Raw genomic sequence first — 22,704 nt, forward strand, 5'->3', positions numbered from 1 at the left:
GTGCAACATGTTATTATTGCAATCCTAGTTACTAATGCCAGTGAATCAAAATGACTTTTTTTTAAAGCCTCAAATCTTGTGTTGGTCCTCAGATAAACTACGTGTGCTACAGCCTCCTCAGGGAAAGCTCTTCCCACAGTTCTTATTTCCTCAGCTGCAGGAGGGTCTCACCCAGGGTGGCCGTGACTCTGATAGCTGCCTGCTGAATAGCTCCACTGCTCTTTGAAGACATTGAGAACCCATTCACCACTGGGGTGCTGGGGAAGAATCCTTGAACTTTATTCCATGACTGCAGAAGTCATCATGCTAACAGTGCCTGGCTATAGTCATGTAAAGGCTATCAGGGACTGCTTCCCAAAGGAAGGAGAGCCAGGACCGAGCATGAGGACAGCATAGGGGCGGTGACCCCACTGACCAGAGTGCAATCCCAACATACCCACATGGGGCCAAGTTGGTGACAATGATGGCTTCCATTGCGAGGCCATCAGACAAGAAGAAGGGACGAGTGAGGGTCTGGCCAGGAGGTCCTGCCATGATCAGCAGGGCACAGTGCTGAGCAGGGGCCTTCTACAACATAGTTGACACTCAGTGGCTTGAAAAAAAAAAAAAACACCTGTTGAAGTACAGGCAAAAATTAGGAATAAATCTGAATTTATGTAGATGATCACCTGTTTTAAAAGACTTTTATAGCTTGGGGGGTGGGTTGTTTGGGAGTTTTTGGTTGTTTGGGGCTTTTTTGAGCAGAAGCATTTGCAATTCCTTAGCAGAAGAATTGTTGAGCTTCCCTGGCATGTATATGGCCTTGAGGCACACATTTACTTATTCCTCTGAGAGAGAGCAGATAGGAAGAAAAGGGGCTGCAGTGCCAGTGGGTCCTCCTAAAGACAGCATGCCTTTGAAAGGTAGCTGTAACACCAACATATTTGGAAATACTTCATGCAACCATTAATTTTTCTTCAGACAGACCTTTACCATAAGGTCTGTGATTAGTCTTCCTCAAAATAGCCCAGCTGAGCCTCAAATACTGACTGTAGTGTGAGAATTACCAATCCATCTTTGCTCTCCTCTAGAGTGGAGGCTCTCTGCATTCTTTTCATGCAAGTATTCATTTTGAGATGCAATTCTATTCACTGTGAGGAAATGTCACCTATAATATTACTTTATCTTCTAAACAGACAGATAGGTAGACACAGACACAACCGTAGACAGATACATAGATAGATAGAAAAGTATTTATGGTCAATATATTGAAAACTTTAACATATACCTGACTTGCACGGGAAATGTAGCTCTACAGAATCTTTGAAAGATAGAGCATTTGTGCTTAAATATGATACAAAAAGAATCATAAAACACCCTGTGATTTCCTTTTCTTTCACTTCATGGTTACATTAATAGGATTTAAAGATTTCTCAGTGGAATTGTAATGTACAGCCTGTATCTGTCCTTTGCTAAGTGCAGAGTTTCAAATACTGTTGTTTACAGCAGCTTCCAGTCTTTTAATCATGCTTACTAAGCACACTTCTAATTTCCACCCAAGAATATTTTGTACAAAAGGTTTTAAGTATTTCCTGTTCCTTTCTGACTATGCTGTACTGGAAAACAGACATTAGGTTAAGTGTAAATGATATGATAAAGCCTGAGCTAAGCAGGTCAGTATAAACAAGTACACAGGAGCCAGACTGCAAAGAGGCATCTTCTCATCTCAGTGCATGGGGATTTACATATCAGCACTATTTTCAGTTTTCATACTGGGAGAAACTTTGCCATTTGAAAGCTCGTAATAAGAGTTTTTCAGCTGGGAAATGAAATGAAAGCAACAAGTTGATCTGCCCACTTGCAAACTAGGCTGTATACTAAGTCTTTCGAAATTAAGTTAGAGATGCTCTACCTTTATTCATGAAACATCCTAAGTGACTGGGAAATAAAGGAGATGAGTAACAGCCAACACAAATTTGTCGAAACCAATCCATGTCAAACTATTTGATTTCCTTCCACAAAGAATATTGCATGGACAGAGGAAGAGCAGATGACATCTTCTGACTTTAATAAGGCTTCCAATACTTTCTCCTACAACTCATAAGCAACCTAAGAAAACATGACCTAAATAAAAGTACCGTCAGGTGGGTGCCAAGTGAGTCTACTTAAAGAATAATTGCCAGTGATTCCCTGTCAAAATGAAAGAGGTACAAAGCAAGGTATCACTGGAATTTGTCCATGTGTCCTTGCTAGTTAATATTTTCATTATGACCTAGATGGCAGAAAAGAGAGTATGAAAGCTGTGAAAAGAAGTCAAATACTTTGGAGACAAAATGTGAAATGGCCAAAAAAAAAAAGATCAAACTCCTATGTGTTCAAGCCCACTTAGGCAGCAATAAGCAACTTCATAAACTCATACTGGGGGATAGTATGTTAGCTAACACTTCTGCAGAAAAAGATCTGGAGGTGATAATTACAAACTGAACCTCAGTGTACAGTGTGAATTTGATGCAGAAAAAGCAAACATCATATCTAGGTGCATTTATCCTGTGAGACAGATCATGTAACTGTGTCATGATTTCATCATTAATAAGGACTCAGCTGGAGTAATGTATCCTGTTTTAAGCATTACGTTTGAAGGTATATAAAGGCCAATTAGAGATAGCGTTTGAGGAAAACATCAAGAAAGGCAGAGGTCTAATAAACACCTTTATGGAAAGGTTGAAAGAACTGGGGCTGCTTGACCTAGCAAAGAACGCTGTGAAGAAATGCAACTGCATTACCATATTGTCTCAGAAAGATAGCTTCAAAGAGAAATTAAAACGTGCTATTTGTGTCCAGGACATTTAGAAGTAGCAGCATCAATACTGGAGTAACACAGATTCAGACTACATGCAAGGACCATTTTTCATCAGTAAGAATCATGAAGCATTAAAATAACCTGCCTGGGAGGCTGGCATTAGCAGGCCGTCCTGGGACTAAACTGCATCCTGAATTTGGCCTGTCCTACATCAGCATTATGCGTTCCTTAAATTAACCAGTCATCCTTCACCTTCAAATTACTTTCAAATTTATTACTCCTTTACCTTTCCTATGTATGTGATATGCAGGAAGATTTTGATGTGCCAGCTGGAGAGCACGAGGTTTGATTAGCAACCTTCAGGTTCACTTGAAAACCACGTGTTGTGACTATGAATACATTGTGAATATCATTAAACGAAGCACTTTTTCTAATGACTGCATAATCAAATCATCTGAAGAAATGAAAAGTTTAGGCACAAATTTACTGGGGGCTAAGTGGGCAGGTAGTAGCTGGACCTGGCCATTTGACTGTGAAGAGCTATTTGGAGTTCTCCATTCATAGATTCATAGAAACAGAGAGAAAAAGTTGGCATCAGATACATCACAAGCCCCACGTTACTCATTCCATCTGCTGTAAAATTTGGCCTCCTGCGGGAGCAACTGGCCCTTGCTGCTCCCTGACAATATTTTTGCCCTCCAACAATTGATTTTTATGATATCTTTCAGCACTGGATTGAACAGCCTTCCAGTCAGCGCCGTTTTATCTCCACAGTTATAGAGAATAGCTTTTTGGAATGAAAAGGATAATATTTTTTTTGAGGTGATTACAAGTTTTGGACAACAACCACTCCAGATGTTCTCCAGAAGCAGATGTCTGAGATATTTAAGACTGTGATAAGCTTGACTTACAGCCTTGTAATACTCTCATTTAAACTGCTGTGATACAGTAAAGTGGCTGACATGCAAAAAAAAAAAAAAAAAAAAAAAAACTGAACAGAAAATTGCTGTTTTAGGAAGATATTTTGGTTGGAGCTGCAGCATTTGTCATAACACTACCCAGTATTTTCCTTAACAGCAGAGAAATAAATACAGAATTACTTGGTATAATTTACAAATACAAAAAGATGACTGGAAAAGTAAATTAGAGAGAGGACAGGCACAGAACAGTCTGGATAGCATGGTATGCTGGGCCCATTCAAAATAGCTAATTCAGGCAAATCTAAAGCCCTAAGGTTCTGAGCTGCTTTTCAGTGGTGAGACTTCTTCATTGGTATGTATGACCAACCTACTCCTTCCTATGGCAGGACTTTGTACATGAAAATGAATGCTTGATCTACTTTGCATACAGTGCATGTAGCAGTGTCCCAGCCTGGTTATTTACTTCTGTAAGCTGAAGACTTTTGTAAACAATTGCTTCATGAAAGGGCCAAAGAACTGTATGATATCAGTAGAAACAGAAATACATTTTATAATGACTTCCTATCAATGGCTATGTAGGGAAATCTAAGATCTGGTGGCACTTAATCTATTTTTTGCTGTATTGGATTGGAATTATGCTAGTTTTGACTAAACATATCATTGAACCCAAATATCTTTTGAATTCTTTATTGACCTTGCTGCTAACACATCAATGTTTAACATTTGTGATAAAAACTTTCTGATTTCATTTTATTAAGCCAAAAACATATACTGAGCTTTTTTTCAGTCCTTATTCAGAGAGGTTTATTTTGTCTGGGTTTAATTTTGTTATGAAAGTTAGCCAACCTGTGGGTTTACATAGAATAGGAATCTCTCTTGTCTGAGAAAAGGAATAACTTTCCAAAACTGCCTGATAAGCAGGAGAAACCACAGTTTTTGAAAATTTCAAAGTGGGCCCTTCTTAAGACAGTAAAACTGAGTGAAAGTTCAGATTCTCCCAGGCTCCTGTTCTCAAACATGACTCCTGCTCTGTGTTGGTATTGCTGTAGATACAGTTCTACTGTCCAAAATAAGTTTGTAACCTTAAAGGCAAATAAAAGATATTGTTGACCCCTCTTCACTACTCCAGTTTAAATGTTGCTGGTTTATAATTTAAAAGTATGTTGGTTGGTTTGTTTTTCTAACCGTAATTCTTGTATACTACATCTGGGAACTGGAAAAAGAGGTTGGTACTTATCTTCTGTGCCCAACCAGTGGAATAGGATCTGCTTTTCAACTTCAGCTGTGGTTATTGCTATCCCTGTTCTTACTGTCATACTCTCAGTGGCTTTTGAAGTCCCATAACATTCAACAAGATCAGTCAGGGAACTAATTGATCAATAGATCTGTGATCATGTGCAAAAAGGGAAATTTTGTTTTGGTCTTATGGATCTTACTTAAAAAAAACATAATACAACAGAGAATAAATGCAAGATATTAATTATGTTATTTCATTATATTATTCAGAATAATTATGGGTATGAACAGGGAGCAGATGCCACAATTAAGGAGAGAACACTACACACTGTGGATCAGTTCCTGGTTTGGAGAAGCCAAGAACATATCAACAGGGTGGGAAAGCTGGCGAGGTGCAGGACCGGTTGCTGTTTCAGAGAAGCGAGTAACAAGAAGATGGAAGGACACAGTGCTGGGGTACCAGGTTTGGGGAGACAGAAGCATGTCTCCATTTGTGTGCTCTGATTGCCTGTATAGAAGTGGTCAGAACAATGCAGAGCTGCAGGGAGACACAACTTGTCCTTGGAGCTCACAAGGAACTAACATGAGACCACAGATTGCTTGGAAGTAGCTCTTAGGACACTGGGGAAAAGCAAACTTTTTCTTTCTCTCTCTCCACACACTCATTCCACCCGCCCCCCCCCCCCCGGGACCTTCCTCTCTTCTCTTTTCTCCCTGGAGAAAGAACAGGGCTGGGGACTAGTAGTAATTTCCTATAGGATTTTCCCCAGAGGGAGTGGCAAGGCTTGGCTTGGTCAAAAGTCGCTAAGCAAGAGGGCAGGAGGAAATCTGAAATGGGAAGGGCTGCAAAGGTGTGTCAGGGGTAACAAAAGTGATATAAAGGGGGGTCAGAAAAACCCTGCCTGAGACAATACTTCACACTGAACATAAACACAACAGGTGAGCCCTGATTACACCAATCAGTTTAAGACTTCTTTCCTCCCTCCATCTTTATTTTTCATGTAACTGGCTGGTTACATATGTTTTAAATACATCTATCTCTGGTTTACAGATGATGTAAGATAACGATGAATGAAAACCCAGAGGAGATCTAGCATGGGAGAGGTTCCTCTGGAACACAAAGAGCAAAGCTAAGTGTCTCCTAAATCTGGATCCGCACATTGCCTGCAGGGAGGTCGAAGCCTCCCTCACCTTCAGCAATTTTGTGGTCTAAAGGTTCATGTTTGTGGAAGTGATACATATGTTTTTGCTGGGGAGACTTCCCCTCCTCTCTTACCTCTGTGTAGTGGCTTAACAAATGTGACTCCAAAATCAGCAACTCCAGAGATGATCTTCGTTTACACAGCTCACAAACATGAAATACAAAGCCAGCTCCCTACAAGTAAGATTTGATTTGCACCATAATTATGCTGAAGTGGGATTTCAGCCAGCTAGCCAACATCAAAGAAGTCAAAGGTGAAGAGACCCAAATCCAGATTTACAGGGAGATCATACCATGTGTGGTAAGTAAGGGGATACCTATCTCTAAGAAATGTAAAGGCTGAGAGCCACATGTTAATTACAGGTTTGTCATGCCCGAAGTTAGGGGGATAAAGCTTACTCACAGATCAGCAGTAGTTCAACACTTCCTTAAAGTAAAGAGTTTGAGGTCTCAACTCCTACTTGATGGTGGGGAATTCTGATGCAGGGCTTTCTCTGTCAGGTGTTGATGATCAATATTGTTGGCACACAAGTACGACGAATTTGTGGTCACTGTTTTGAAAGGAATGGTATGAAAGAGGTACATGAATATATGACCGCATGACCTGCCTAAAACTATAAGCACATGAAGTATTAAAAGTTATTTTGAGAGCTGAGATCGACTATGCAGTACAGTTTGTTTGTGTGGAAGTTATTTTTGAGTTAATTTTGGCAGTACGGAAGTTTTACTTCTAAAGTTGACATAGAGTAGAGAATCACGCATGCTTCAGTGATTCCCAGGCTGCTCCAAGAGCCTACCGAAGGGTTTGGAGATCAGGAATGGAGCCTACACAGAGCAATCAGAGCATAGTACTGATGGTGGGTTATGCTATTATAGAACAGTGACCAGTATTTTTTGTGTAAAGTTGCTGTGTTATAGTAAGAATCTGTTAAATGAATTTAGTAAGCTTACCCCATGCTGAATTAACTAGTCTTTTTTAAGTACAATATGGAAGCCCTCCTTTTGCAGTCCCTGATAATTACTTAATGCTTTGCTTATAATGCTTCACTTATAGTTACTTACACTTTAGCATATAAATTTAGCAGTAGCCTCAATTCCATCTTTGGCTAACCAAAAAGGCATCCAGTGTAATTATGAAGAGCTTTGATGCAGTAATTGTCATGTAATTATTGCTCATGTAATCTCATGTAATAACTGCTCTCAGGAGCAGTAATTTTAATTTTACTTTTTTTTAGACTATGACCATTTGCTAGATAGTGTTATGCTTTCCCATGAAGAAGATCTCATGCTGGTGCACAAAATCAGGGCTTTATTGTGGTCCAACACATACTCTTAATTTATTGTTACCAATTCTCCCATCAGCTTCTATTTTTCTTTTATTGCAGATTTTTTTTTTTTTAGCTTTTCAGCAATACAGGTTTTGAATACAAACTGTATTAGGATCCTTTTACTTGGCTGAAAAACTTGCCTAAACTGTTGAGTGCCGAAAGCTTACGCAGAATTGCAATGGCAATGTAAGATAAAGGAGAAATAAATAGGAATGGATGAAACAATTCCACGTTATTTTGAAGAATTACATTATGTGGTCAAAATGCCTCAATGTGCATTCCATGTTGATGAAAAAACTGTATTTGACTTGGGGAAAAAAAGTAATTTCAACCTCTGTGTAAGGAGCTTGGAGAGGTAAGGGCACAAAAATTAAATCTTGCAAATGGTATCAATAAAATCTTGGTGAATAGTGAAAACAAATGGACTTTCAATATTTGAAGTTATTACTTTTATACTTCATTTATTCAACTGAAACAATTGGGTTGGGTGTTTTATTTCACTTGTCTTGTAACTGATTATGCAAAATGAGTTGATTTGGAAAGCAAACAATCTAATATAAAAAACAAAAGCACTGAGCTGTTACAGAAAACGCAGGCATACATGAAAAGTAGAGGCATAGGAAGTAGTGTTTACAGATGGAATGAAAAAAAAAATATCTGACCATTCAAAATTAACTGCTACAGCATGGGGTCAAAGAAAGCAGTTTCTTGGAGGATTATCAACTCTCACTCACTCCAGGGAAGCAAGAATCAGAATGGAAAGAAGGGCAAGGACTACATGACTACGTGCAATGATTTAGTGAGGAAGAGTATTGAGACATCTCTCTTGTGGTGGAGAACCATTAGGTTAGTCCCCTTCTTCAAGAAACAGCACTTCTTGTGTCAATGTAATCAATTGTGTGGATGCAATGATTAAACAGATAAAGGAAAAAATTGGCCTTAAAAACCAATGGTACAAATATAATCTTAAACTGGTATTACACCACAAATTCAATCTCCAATTTGCAATTACCAGGAACTGAATTTTCAAGGCCTTATATTCCCAAAAATCTTCCATCCATTAATTCCAGAAAGACAAATGAATAAATACTAAAAACCTTCCTAATGTTATTTAGCTCCCCAGACCACGAAGTATTTCATTTTGGAGTTGCACCTCACTAAAAAGGCATAGTACTCATTCAAAAATTTCCTTTACTTCACAGAAAACCTGATGCTGTATTGGTATCACTTCTTTAATATTGAAGTAATTATTTGTTGTCAGCATGTAAGTAAAGGTTCAGCAAGTGCAATCTGGACATGGTGCAGCTCTGGGTCACAGAAATATGTAAAACTAAAGTACCTTACGTAGTATTCAGGGATTGCATATGTAGAGAGATACAGGTACCTCTTAATACAAATCCTAATATGAAAGACAAACGAGGCAGCCGTTTGCAGCGACTGACACGCAGTTATTAAGGCCCAATTACACCTGTGGCACGCCACCTCTCCGGAGCCCTCCCACAGCTTTAGGGACATGCCTTAAAGGCACGAATAAGCATGAAACACGTTTTGGAGTCACGCTTAATGCCGACAAGGCACGACGGGCTCCACGCTCAGGCGATACCCCCCCACACCACCGCCACCTCAGACCCACCGCCTCAGGGAGGCCGCGCTCCTCAGAGACGGCGCGACGCCAGCGGCTGTTTGGCGGGCGGCCCGGCCCGGCCCAGCCCAGCCCAGCGCGAGGCTGTGGGAGGCGCGGCCCCGCCCAGCGCGCGGCAGGCCGGGGGGCCGGCTGCTCCGCCCGCCTATTGTGTCTGGCGCTGAGGCGCCCGCCGCGCGCCTGAAGGACCCCGCCAGCCGGCGCCCCCGCGGGAAGCGCCTCCTCCGACTGGGCAGGGCCGGCGGCGCGGAGCGGTGCAGGGCGGGCTCAGGCGTTCTCGGCGGGCACACCCAAGCGGCGAGGACCCCGCGCTGCTCGCTCCCGGGCCGCCTTGCCTTACGCGCTGGCGTGCGCGCCCTCGCTCTCTCCCCTAGTATCGCGGCGCAGAGGTAGCAGGAGCAGCGCGGGCGGCGGGGCCGGTAGTCGGCTGAGGCAGCCATTCCTAGAGCGAGAGCGCGGCGCACTGAGTCCCCCCCTCCCCCGGGTCACTCACGCACAGGGTGAGGAGGGTGGCGTGGCCCTCCGGACACCGGCGGGGGAGGGAGCGAGCTCTGAGGGGAATGACCGTTGGTGGGGCGAGGGGATGCCGGTGGCGGCGCGGTCACGTGACGGCTCGGCGCGCCCCCGCGACTCGGTTGGGGTGTGTATGGGGGGGGGGGTGGGTGTGAGCGCGCGCTGGCAGGTGCGGCCCGCGTGTGTGTGCGCGCGCGCGCGCCTTTGGGCGTGGGGAAGCGGCCGTGTGCGCGCCCGCCCTCCCGCGTGTCCCCTCCGGCGGCCCGTTCCCCCTAACGCGCCCGCGCTCTCCTCTCTCCCTCTCTCACGCAGAGATGCCCTCGGCTACCAACAGCACTATGGCGAGCAGCAGCGGGAAAGCGGGCCCGGGCGGTGAGGCTGCCCCGGCGGCGGCGGCCGCCCCGCAGGCGTCGGGTGGCAGCATCACCTCGGTGCAAACCGAGGCCATGAAGCAGATCCTGGGAGTGATCGACAAAAAGCTGCGCAACCTGGAGAAGAAAAAGGTGCCCTCCCGTCCTCGGCGGCCCTCCCGTCCCCCTCCCAGCCCCCAGGGTGGGCCCCGGGGCCCTTGGTCGCCCATCCTCCTCGTCCCCTTTCCTCAGCCTGCGGGGGTCCTGCTTTATGGCGAGCCTCGGCCCCGCCGCCGGGCCGCCTGAAGGGGCCGTCGATCCGTCCCGTTGTGTTTTACTTCCTCTTAGGCCGGCCGGTCCCTTCAGCCGTGCCCTCCCGGTCCCTGGGTGAGGGAGCCTGCGGCCTGCGCGGGTTGTTCCTGGCGTCGCCCCCAGGGGCCGCCCGCTGGAAGGTTCCAGAAGGGCGAGTGTCTCTCTCCCGGCCTTTCCCCTTCCCCTTTCGGGGGTCCCCCGGCCCATTGTGTGGGCCGGCCTCTCCCGCGGCCCCGGGAGGGAGGGAGGCTGCGGGCCGCGCTCCCCCCCCGCCCCCCCGGGCGGCAGCGGCCGGAGGGGCCGCGGCTGCCGCCCGCCTCCAGCCCCGGGGCCGCGGCCCCCTCCCCGCTGCCGGCGAGACCCCTCGGCGGCGCGGTTCCCTTCCCCCCCCCCCCCCCCCCCCCCCCTTCCGCCTTTTGTTTCCCTCGGCTGGGCCCGGCCCAGCGCCGCTCTCGGCTCGCCGCAGGGAACGGGCCCCGATTTCCCCCATTCCCCCCCCCGCCCTGGACCCCCGCCGCGGGAGCGCTCCCCCTCCCCGCCCCGGAGCGCCGAGCTGCGGGGAGAGGCTGCGGCGCGCCGGGCTCCCCTCGGAGCCCGGGCACATGGAAGCGGGAGCTAACATGGCGGCGGCGGAGGCCGCCTCAGCCTCTCCGACGGAACTGCATTGTGGCAGCTGCCTGCACAAAGCCGGGGGCCGCCGGCCACCCCACCCAGCGGGTTTTTCGTCTCTCGTTTTTCACCGCCCTAAGCTCACCCCTTTGGGAGTCTTAGGTCAGCTGGCAGCGGCCTTTAAGGAGTTATTTTTAGAAATAGCAGCTACTAAATCCGTGGTCTTTGGACGGGTTCGAGTTGTGACAGGAGAGAGAAAGGGTGTCGTGGTTACTTACAGTTTATGTGGCACCCACTCAGTGCTCGGTGTTGCTAGATTAAATGAGCCTCAGCGAGTTTTCCAACCTACAGAGCATGAGGTGTCGATCAGAAAAAAGGCTAACGTACCTGTATTCTGAAGACTTGGTTCAAAACTCTGTCTTACTAAGCTAAAATGAGGGAATACTACAAAATAATTTTATGTCAGCGTTGAAGCCCTAAATCTGTTTTTGCTCTTAGAAGCGAATGGGCACAAGTACTTTTATATTAATTTTTTTTAACTAGCACTTTAGATCATGGTAGTCTGGACTAGTATTCTGTATTTGTATAAAGTAGAAATACTGGTGTTAAATTAGTCTGTACAGGTCAGTTGCAAATGAAACAAGCTGCGCCTTACCTCTAAAGATGCGTGCAGTTCAGTTTCTCACTTAAAAAATGTGTGGGATTTTCCTGCTTTTTAACAATGAAATAAGAGAAAGCAGCAAGCTAGGAGCTTTTAGATAAGTTTCAGAATCAGAGGATCTTTTCTTGATGCTTGTCTGAATACTGTAATGTATATACAGGCAAGATGTCTGTCTTAAGCTTGTCATTAATAGATACAAATGTGCGCACACACAAGAACAGTGGTCCTCAACTTGAGCAAGACTACAGATCTTTATGTACGCCTCTAGTTGTTTCAATACAGTAGAATGGTTTGAAGCAATCATTGTATCTAACACACAGAAATCCTCTAAAAATATTGTTCTATGATGTTCAAAACGTGTCTTTAAAACTAAAATTAGCAGGTGAACATTCTGCTGATCTGTTCTGTATTTGGAAGTAATAAAGAGGATAAGCACACTTACTGGTGTGCGGGTCAGCTTTCCTTTCTAGTAGTGTTTTTATTTACCTTATTTTATAAGTAATTTACACCCATTTTTACACTGCCTTCACCATTCCATTCCATTTGAATGGACTTTAGTCGGCTTCCATAGTATCTTAAGTTACAAGGATGGGTGGGATTCTATTGCTCTGGCAAGAGAGGGTGAAAATTGGTGATACTGGTCTCACGAAGGCCCTAGTTTTTTGGGTGGGTTTTGTATTATCTGTGGCTGCTGTCACTATTTTTTTATAAATATGGTATCGTAGCAAGTGAGTAGAGGGGATGAAGTGCCTTTTTGCTAGAAATGGCTTCTGCTGAAAGGTGTTCCGTTAAAATTAAAGCATCTGTTTTTGAGGGACGTATGGGCTTAAAAGGAAAGGCAAAGGCTGGATCTTGAAAAAGAAAAGCTAAATGTGCTCTCACACTGATGAGTTAAAGTTCAAACATTTCTCTGAGTCTTTAACAGGCTGAGGAAGTTCTGAAACTTACTGAAGGATGACTCTCGCTGAAACACTGTAGAAGTAATGAGGTAAATTGTTCTTGGTGTATCAAAGCAGGATTACTGATTTGTGGGTTTGAGCCTCTCCCTTGGTGGAGGAATCAACAGTCCTTTAGTAAATCAACACTCGTCAATAGTGTTGTGTGCTTACTGTCCTGAAAACAACTTACTGTACGCATGGACATCGGTATTTTTATTTTACTTGTCAATAAATTTATTTAACTACACAGATGCATTAATTTTCCTTTATGTTGCATATTTTGACAATATTTTTTATTTTTTTAGCCATCCAGAAAGTAAAATGGTACTGGATACTGCACTGACAGGAGTGGGTGAAAAAAAATCAGTAAATCTCAGTGCAAAGACTTGTGCTTAGTTGAACGTTTAAACCTTTCTTTGTCATTGGCTGATAATGAAGGCCAATATAGGTGATTTTGAGAGCTTTGTATTTGAGAACAAATAAAAAAATACGCTTAGACATGCATTTGAAGGATGAAAAACATTTGCTCTGTAAGAGGTACCATCTTGGGTTTTAAATGGTCTGCAGCTTTTAGTTGAGGAAAGGTCACTCATTATGAAGAAAGTAGAAATTCTGAGGTAATTTAGTGTCATGTGTTTCGTTCTAAACTCTTGAGGATAAAATTGAGGTGACCATCGAAATAGAGTACACAATTTCAAGTCATAATATTTTTAACTTAGTTTTATATATTCTGAATGTTTCTATATTGACTAGAAATCTAGATTATTACCTATACTTTTCTCTTCCTAAAAGTGGCCTCATTAGGAAGAATGGGTATTGCCTGTGTTAAAAGGGACTAGGATAAATTGAATTGCTGTTGAAAAATGTATGTGAAAACATGGCCTGAAAACGTCTGTGTTCTCTTCATCTCTTTGTATCTGGGAATGATGGGAATGCTATCCTGATTTCTTCCTTTGTTCTGAGATGACTAGGTATTTGTGTTCGGGGGGGGGGGGGGGGTAATTGAAGAGTTCTCTAGAGACCTTCAGACATGCGACTGGGGAGTGGATGTTGACAAGCTTAGTTCATTTAGAAGTTGCATGAACTCCTCTAGGCTTTTGTTAGGTGTCTGAGGTGAGAATCCTACTAGCTACCCTGCTAGCTTTCCAGGTTCCCTGGGACAAAATACTTCAGTAAAACTAGGATTTTCTTACTCTCCCTGCCCCTTGTGCTTTTTGGGTTTCTTTGAGGGGAAAAAACCTTTCCAAATTAAGCCAATTGAGTGTAGACCAAACTAGTGTTTGGATACAATGACAAATAAAAGTTATTTTTGCTTCCTGCTTGTGTAATACAGCATGAGCTATGTAAAAACAGTTTTTAAAACCAAATGTTCTGTTGGATAAATTACTTCATTTGCTAACACATGGTTTAAGGTGTGGGCAGGTGATCACAAAGATTATTCTTGGGCAGCTGTAAATATGAAATACACTTGTTAGGTTAAACTACTTGACTTGGCTTGAGATTGACATATACAGTTAAAAAGACTGCATGTTTTAGCTGTAGCTGGTAACTGAAGATGCTGTTGCTTTATCAGCCTGTCTCTGAATTTCCAAATAAATGTAATCCTGACGGGGTTGAAAAATGAATACTTAAAAAGTGGTTTTGTTATTTTTACGCAAGAGTTTTCACTGGAGCAGTAGTTGGATATTTCAGGTAGACGTGACTTGGTTCAATACAATGTTGGGTTTCCCATGGGAAACGGTTACAAACCTATAGTAAAAGCTGGGATCAGTTTTCTGTTCTTGTATGTGTAGCTAATGATAGCAGACAAGTGGCATGCTTCAAGTAGCTGGTTGGTAGCAACACTTTCAAGCGCTTTTACATGATTATTTGGGCCACTTGGATGCTCAAGGCTTGTGAGTGTCTCCAGAAGCTTTCCTTGTGAAGCTTGGTTTGAAATTTATCTTTTGGAAATTAAATATGATTTTGAAACCAATAAACTGTAAAATTCATTTGAAACTGTGTATTGAAAACCCAAATCTTTCTTTGAAGCCTCTCCTAATAGCAGTTTTGGATAACCAGGCTTCATCTCTGAAAAATCAAGCAGGTTTATCTGTGAAATTAGATGTTGTTTGGTACTTTCTGGTTTCAGCTGGCTCTGCTTTGTTTTTAACAGTCGTATGTAGCATAGAGGTTATGTCTCATAGCACATTCTGTTAAGCAGGTACGTGATGAGTCTTACAAGCTGTGGAAGATCTTTGGGTTATTTAAGTTTTTCAGATGCTGCTTTTGATATTTTGTGGATGCTTTTTTTTTTTTTTTCAGAAGAAAAAGATACACAGAATGTGTTGGGAGAGCCCCGTTTGTGTTATAGAACCCAATTTGTGTTCTAGGATTCACCGCTGTTGTAAAAATAACTCATTTGGAAAATAAATGATGTGTAGAATGAAATAGAGGTCTCTTGCAGTGTACTCACCTTACCTGTAGGTTCATGGTGTTTCTATACGAAATACTGTATGGTGATTTGGAAAGAGATCATACATACGCAGCTACCAACATTTTTAGAAGTTTCATTCATCTGTGGCTTAACTTAGTTCTGGTTACTGAAGAAGCAATATCTTTTTTCTCTGTTGTCAACTCAGTTCAAAAGCTTTAAATTTTGAAGATTGCATGTATCCATTGGTTCTGCATTTCTTTGGGGGAAGGAGTGGGTCCCATCCTGGTTGGTTTTGTACCTCTGGCTCTGGGTTTGGTTGCATCAGGCTGCTGACCCAGGTGTCAGTCTAGCCGTACGGCTGTCCTTGTTGGCACGGGGTGGGCAGGAGAATACCCCTTTTGTGATCAGTTCCTCTGGGGTAAGCTGATCAGGAGACTGTGGTCTTCAGAATTGGTGTGTCTTTGTCACTTGCTTAAAAGCCGATACGGTGTGGAGATACTTTTGTCTAAACTGTCAAACTTAGCAGACTTTGGTGAAAAAATGCAAGAATATTTACAATTGTTATTTCAAAATAAAGTGCAGTTTAAACAGAAGACCTGTAAGCGTTTTATGTTCCAGAGTATTGATGTTAATGTTTTGTGACAGCTTCTTGGTTGTAACTCAGGACTGAAACACCTTCCTGGGACTTTTTAGATGTGTATATATAGTAGGAAGTGTACCCAGACAGTAAGTGTGAGAACTCTGGCCATTTCTGAGAGATTCTGAACTTCCATGTTTCATTAAACTGATAGTTTTACCTTTTTGATTGTTTTTCTGCCTGTTTTTCCTGAAGAAATGGGAAGACTTGATTTTTATATATGTATTTTTTTTTTTTAGTAATTTTTTGGGCAGTCTTTGCTAAGAACTGAAACTGGTGGGCGTCAAGATAATGGTGGAGAGCAGATAAATCACAATGTACAAATGTGAAATGGGTTAATAAGCTTCTGTTTTGTAGCTTAGCTTTTCCTTGCTTCAGTGCAAAATGTATTAGGCAGCTATTTCAAATTTTGGATTATCTTAATTGCTTGATGCTGTTAAAAAATATATGCTGTTATTGAGATGTCTCAGAGAACAGACTTGCAGGAGTCCCCTCCATCTTTTCTTTTCTTGTAGTGAAGTGTGCCTTACAAAATGTTTACTTCAGGTGGTTGAAGGGGTTACTTTCTCCCCTTCCACCTTGTAGCTTGTCACATACAGTTGTCCTGTTGTTTCTGGTATGAACCATGCAATTGAAATTATCTGGTTAAATATAGTGCTTCCCTCCTGCTCCTGGCCCTTTTTTAAGGGTTATTTTTAATCAGATCATTCCAGTGAACCAGTTTATAGCATAGCACTGTAAATGACTGTAACAGCACAGCTGAGTGGTCAGGCATTTTAAAAACGTATTGTTTTTGAAGCTAATGTCATGTAACTGTTTTTTTGGGGGTGTTCTTTGATACTTTTTTTTTCTCCTCACTTTAAGATTGCGTTTTTGAAGCGAATCAGAGGAGGTAACAAGAACTTGAGTGAGAGGAGGGTATCTGTCACCATAATAAAGTAATTCAATTTTGGATTCCTGCTAAAATAAAATCTAGGGCATACTTAAGCAATGATCACCACCACCTTCCCCCTGCCTCCCCCGTGCCTGGTAGCCTATATGGAGTGGTTTTCTCCTGGGGAGCTCTAAAATACTTCATCTTGGTAGAAAAAGAGCTGAGGCATGGTGGCTTGCTGTTGGCAGAACTGGGGTCTGCTGACTCATGAGCTGTTTAATAGACAATTTGTGTGCTCACTTTGAAACTTGATTTTATTGGTGGGGTTTTTTTTCTGCTGGTTTAGCTTCTGTGCGTCAAGATCTATATCCATGATGAGCGAGGATGAAGTTGTGGAAGGAGGGATGAAATTATGAAAATCTTTACTTTTTGCAGATGCAGTAGGTTGCTAAGCAGAAATTTTACTGCAGTTATTTTACAACACTAATGCTGCTTTTAGATTGCTGTTAGTTGACAGTATAGATTAAAAAGAAAGCATTTTGCTTCCTGAATATTTTTGTGTAATGCAGCATTTGGATGTTTGAGATGATAGAAAAATACTTACTTGGCATTTGAAATCTTTGTGGTAACATAAAACTAAACATGCATTTGCTTGTCCCCTGCATTGCAGCTGAAAGGGCTTTCCTTCTTTTGCTTTTCTGATAATGTTTTTAATGAAGAAAAAAGTAACAAGAAGTAACTTTCCTTCTATTCCTAGTGGTTAGAAATAGACATATTACCCTTGCTTTTTAGTTGATAAACTACTGAATAAAAATGAACAAAGCATTTACATTAGACCTAGGAATATTTGATCTTTCTTAAGAAAAACTTAACCCACTTTTTGAGTATGTTATTGCAGTATTCTCAATCTGAAGATACCACCCATGCTGAAGTAAGGCTGCATGGAAAAGGTATGCAGAAACAATTGTAGTTGTTTAGGGTATTTTTGTCTCTTCTCTCCCTTATGCCCTTAGCCACCAAAATGGATTATATGAGTGTTTTGCAGTGTAATTTTGCAATATATGTTTTCTTCAACAAAGTTGACCTCAGCGGCATTCCTTTAGAATTTGATGTTCTGTCCTGTTTGGTTTACTGTTGTTGTTTATGGATTTGTGTTGGAAACTGGATCACAGAAATTGTTGGGTTTGCTTAATGCATTTTTGTAGTTTTGTAGACACTGTTTAAACTGGCTCATCTTAGCAGTCTATTTACTGTGCAGCCTCGCAAACAATTGCATCAGTGTGTGATCAAGGGAATTGTAATCTGCAGCATGGGAGCAAGTGACTTGAGCAAGTAACAACTTTAAAAAAATTTGTCTGCAAAGCCAGTTCACTGTAGGATTTAAGCTGCCTTAGGCAGTGGAGGTGTCAGTTAACTTGGCTGGCTTTGCACTGGGGCGCTGCAACGTTTGAGCTCTTTACCCTCCCTTTTGACTTCACAGCTTAGCTCCATTCTCTTAAATCATGAAAACTACCTTCTGTCATTGTCCAACCATGTTGTCATCTATTCTAAAATCAGTATGTAGAAGAGTAAAGTGAACTTACTTCCTGTTGTGTATATTTCCAATATGCTAAATGCTCTTCAGGGCTGTTTTGTTGATTTTTTTTTTTTATCAACTGTGGCTGCTGAGTTTGATGACTATTACCCTACTAGTGTCTGTCCCCCCAGCATGAAATTCCCAGTAATGTATTTTTGGAGCTCAGGATCGTTTTTGACTTTGCTTAGGCCGTTACTAGCTCTGATACTGAAAGATTAAGTAGTTAATTGTTGCATCTAACCTGTAGGATTTCCAAAGAAATAAATTGTTGGCAATGGGTGCCATCAGAAGGACCAAGTCTCCTAAGGGTGGTTATGTGTTTCAGTAAATGATGCTTGGCATCGAATGCTTTGTAGGAGGAGCTTTCTTAAACTGTTTCACAGGCTTATCTTTCCAAGAGGTCTGAGATTGAGCATAGAAGTTCAATTAGCTAGAAAAATACCAGTAAAATATTAGAACTGAAATGTCCTTTAACAAAAATAGTAAAACCCCAAAACCAGCAATAACAAAAAAACCCTGTCACTTGGTGGAAAATAAACTCTGAAACAAAGATTGCATCAGGGTTTTGATTCTTTCACATTCAGAATGAAGTGTTTCTGTTTGCTTTGCTTTTTCACGTTGTTTTTATACTAGCTTGGGAAAGATAATAATTAAGTATTCATTTTGATAGCTTTCTTTTAATAAGATCAAGGCACATTCCATAAAAGATATGTTCATATGTGATAATATAGATATAGCAAAAACCTAGACCTTAACAGTTGGAAATATTATTCGTGCAGACTTTGCTTCCTTTCTAAGAACCTTTCTACTTAGCCTGTAGAATCTTTGTCATTTGGGCATGCATAAGTTTTACCTGTTTCTGGCTAATGTCAGTATTTTCCATGGTTTCATATTTAGGCAGATTAGAGACCTGATCCTGCTGAAAATTAACCTAACAATTCCCTTTTCAGTTTCTCCCCATGAAAAAGAAATCTTAATGCTCTTCAGCAAAAAATATTTTAGAGCTATTAATACAAATTGTGTTGGTGGGCATTCTTGCATAAAGGATTAGCAACTGTTTTAAAGTCTTTAAAACTAAACTGATGCAACTACAAAGAATCACAGTTCTGAATTTTAATAGCATTGGCAGTGGGGTTTTGCAGTCGTGTTTTTGGTATTGTAATGATACAGTGGTAATAAGCTCTGACTCGGAACTGAGTTCAGCTCTGTTGTTTGGACTGAAGGAAGTGTGCATTGTGCTTTCCCCATTAGAAGGAATGTGTATTTCCTCAGAAATTAAGAATAGTTGTGAAGACCTATTGTGATAGCCAAATAAACGTGGTTAAAATATTTATCTCTTAGGGGAAGTATTTACATATTTTTTTAGCCCAGAAGACAATTTTTCTTGGGTACAATTTCTATGTGATGGTTGCGTGCATGTGTAATGTGTTGGTCTATGTTTCCTGTAATTTTATTGTACCTAATTTTGTTAGCACAAGTTGAAAAAAGCAGTAACCTGATTTTGGTTCTTCATAATAGCATTTTTCTTTCTTTTCAGAGCAAACTTGATGATTACCAGGAACGAATGAACAAGGGAGAACGTCTGAATCAAGATCAACTGGTAAAAAGAAAAAAAAATACTCAACAGATCTCTGTTCAGTTGCTTTGTGATCTTGGTGGGGAAGGGAGGGATGAATTTCACTTCCCCTTTCCCTTTGGTAAAAGCTAGATTTTTCTGAGATCTGATTTGGCCTCATTTTTTTGTTGCCTAGAACATGGCAGTTTTTGTGTTAATCAGAAACTGAAAGAACAGGTAGAAGAACATGTATTAATGCTTTATGCTTGTTGAGGTTAGACTGTAAAGAAGCTGTGGTAAAAATTGGCATGTGTTATAACCTGGGACTATTGAAAGCATTAAATGATACCTTTGAGGTTCTCTGGACATCATCCTTTTCTTCACAGAAAATGTGCCCAGAGAGAATTTAAGGAGCTTAGTCACTTAGTGGTAGCTTGTAAATATTGTGCAGTCTAGTTAAAACCATTGCTTAGACCAAAGGCTCTGAAAATAAGCTACGTCCATGTGTGTCTGAGCTATCAGTGCAGCAGATGCGATGCTCCTGATAAGCTGGACTTAGTGTATCTGTGCTGCTTCTCTCCTTGTTGGGGCTGGTTCTTAGAAGTAGGTTATTACAGAGCTTGACTGAACAGCAGTTTTCCAATTGTAGTAAATATAAAGCAAATGCCAAATTAAATTCAGTTGTATGATGCAAATACACATATTGACACACAAAGTGATTACCAGATGTCAGTAATCAACATTTTCTTGATGATTTTTAACATTGAAAAAAGTGAAGGAAAAAAATAAGTACCCTGCAACTATTGCAGCTGTTCACAATTAAAGGAATTAGCTGCTTCCCTTGGTCCATGTGATCTTTTCATTTGTCTAGACTTCACTTTTATTCTGTGACAACTGAAAACTGGAGTAGCACTGATCTGTGTATCTTTATTTTTTTAATGGCATATTATAAAAACCACAGTAAGTTGTCTGTTTGAGCAAAGGACATAACTAAAATTTCCTATTGAGGAGGGAAGCTCATGGTTGAATTTTGAGGACCACAGCCTGACTACCAGACTTCATAATGACAAAATCTTTTTTGGTTGGAGAAATGCTGAAAATACTTATTTCACTTACGTCTTCTGCTTCTGCAAATGGGCTAAGAGGGATGAATTTTTTCACCTAATGTGTGATATGTGTATATGCGTAAGTTTCTTAGGTAAATGACAAATGGAAATCCTTAAGGGAAAAAATCCCTAACAAATACAGTTCATGTTCCTTGCTTTTCAAATAAAGTAGGGCCTTACTTTTTCTTTGGCTCAATTTCCCTTACCAAGAACATACCCATTATTAATTTTGTCACAGCAGGAGTATAAATGTCTTAGCTGTTTTGTTGGGTTTTTTTTCCCCGATTGATTTTCTGTAATTTCTCAGTACTGCGTTAAGGAGCTTGGATTGCGTTGGTGCAAATAAGAATATAAGATTTAAGAAAATAGCATTTCTTAATAGATTTCTGGGGAAGGGAACGTTATGCTCCATATAGCATTTTGATTTTGGCTCTGACTCAAAATAAAAATGCATTAATTCTCAAAACGTTTATCTCTTGAGTGGTATTGAGTTGCCAGTTTACTCTTCTCCCCCATTCCGTGGTCCTGCAGTTAGTTTTTGTCAGAAACTGGCTAAAGCTAAACATTAAATTAGTATGTAATGCGTGTGAGCCTGTATGTGCATATGCTTTAGCATATTTGTCTAAGGAACTAGAGACCCTAAAGACAAAGTCTTCAATATTTTGGCCAGTGAAAATCAAAATTTGATTTAGCATTGGTGCAGTCCCATTCAGAGATGCTGTGTCTCAGGAGCAAAAAAAATGTGGAAATTTGTTTGTTGGAAGTATGTATTTTGTGTTCTGTTTGTGATGGCTTACTTCTGTGTTGGTTTTTTTTTTGTTTTTTTTTTTTAAGGATGCAGTGTCAAAATACCAGGAAGTGACAAATAATCTGGAATTTGCTAAAGAACTGCAGAGGAGTTTTATGGCTCTGAGCCAAGACGTAAGTAAAGAGCAAGTGGTGCAATGTGAGCTATCCAAACAGTTAGTCTTTGAACTTTTTTTTCCACTGATGCTAGATGCAGTAGACACCCCTTTACAAGGATGAAGTGCTTGTGGTTTCTTGTGTATTTGGCTGTTTTCTTTTACTCCATGTACTAGTTTATCATGTTTTCTGAAGACTATTCCTAAAAGATTTTTCTGATGGGCTACCTGAATGTATGGGAACAAAAATAATGTGGTAGTTTTCTAAGAAAACATAACTGTTGAAAACAGTGTGATTGCAAACAAGGCCTGTTACGCAACATTATAGAGCTACTTAACAGCCAATAGTAACATTTTCTTAAATCGATTTCACAGGGCTGCTCTCTTTGGCAAGTGGCTGAGGGTTTTCATTTCTTTGTATTACTGTAGGGTATAAAGTCTCAGCAACTGAAGGCATTGCAGTTCCTCTTTTCAAGATTCTTGCTGTCTTGTTCCTTGCAAATAGTCTGAAACAGTATGAGACAAGATGAATACTTTTTTTGTAAAGGATAAGTTAACTGAATATTAGTAAAACGGGTAATCTTTTGGCTTGGTGTTTTATCAAGGGTATAAAATCATAGTTTATCAAGAATAAGTTTGAAAACTCTAGTAGACATTTCTAGTTATATGAACAGCTTTGCTTTATTTTTTGTGCCAAGAGCTGCTCAAAGACACAGTTCAGACCTCTACAGTATTGTTGCAAGGAAGAATTAATTCTGGGGCAAGCTGAAAGCATAACCCGTTCCACAGGACTGGAAGATTCTAAATGCAGTAATGCAGTGAAGAATTAATGAGCTAAGGAAAGAGCAGCAATATTGGTAGACTTCATGGTCTAGTTGTAGTTATTTTGGCCAGGAAAAATCAAAATTTGAATTAACATTGGTGCAGTCCCATTCAGGGATGCTGTGTCTCAGGAGCAAAAAAATGTGGAAATTTGTTTGTTGGAAGTATGTATTGTGTAGTTGATGTTAGTGAAGCAGATTGGTCTAACGAGTGTATTTAATCTGTGAATGGACTGTGGTAATTTGAAGGGCAGCATCCTCACATTGTAAACTGCTTACGCAATTGATGTGCTTGTAAATTTGTAGGCCTCAAAGCCAAGCCATTTTT

The 22,704-nt window shown here is 41.2% G+C and overlaps 1 protein-coding gene and 1 long non-coding RNA gene across 3 annotated transcripts in view; one reads left to right on the forward strand and one right to left on the reverse strand.

Moving 5' to 3' along the window:
• LOC121094554 overlaps window positions 1-9,740 on the reverse strand; it is a 37,526-nt gene extending 27,786 nt beyond the window's left edge. The window contains exons 1-2 of the long non-coding RNA XR_005829882.1: window positions 9,604-9,740; window positions 6,540-6,687 (exon numbers count right to left, since the gene is read on the reverse strand). This is a non-coding gene — a long non-coding RNA (uncharacterized LOC121094554). The remainder of the gene's footprint in view (window positions 1-6,539; window positions 6,688-9,603) is intronic.
• The window catches only part of CAPRIN1 (cell cycle associated protein 1), a 37,207-nt gene continuing 23,919 nt past the window's right edge, over window positions 9,417-22,704 (forward strand). The window contains exons 1-4 of one of the 2 annotated variants that reach the window (XM_040608299.1): window positions 9,417-9,606; window positions 9,932-10,122; window positions 19,530-19,592; window positions 21,488-21,574. In XM_040608299.1, the coding sequence (XP_040464233.1) occupies window positions 9,934-10,122; window positions 19,530-19,592; window positions 21,488-21,574 (339 nt within the window). In that variant the 5' untranslated portion in view covers window positions 9,417-9,606; window positions 9,932-9,933. The remainder of the gene's footprint in view (window positions 9,607-9,931; window positions 10,123-19,529; window positions 19,593-21,487; window positions 21,575-22,704) is intronic. The other variant, XM_040608300.1, reaches the window with a different exon arrangement.

Source organism: Falco naumanni, chromosome 10 (assembly GCF_017639655.2).
Source record: "Falco naumanni isolate bFalNau1 chromosome 10, bFalNau1.pat, whole genome shotgun sequence".
NCBI classification, from domain to species: domain Eukaryota; kingdom Metazoa; phylum Chordata; class Aves; order Falconiformes; family Falconidae; genus Falco; species Falco naumanni.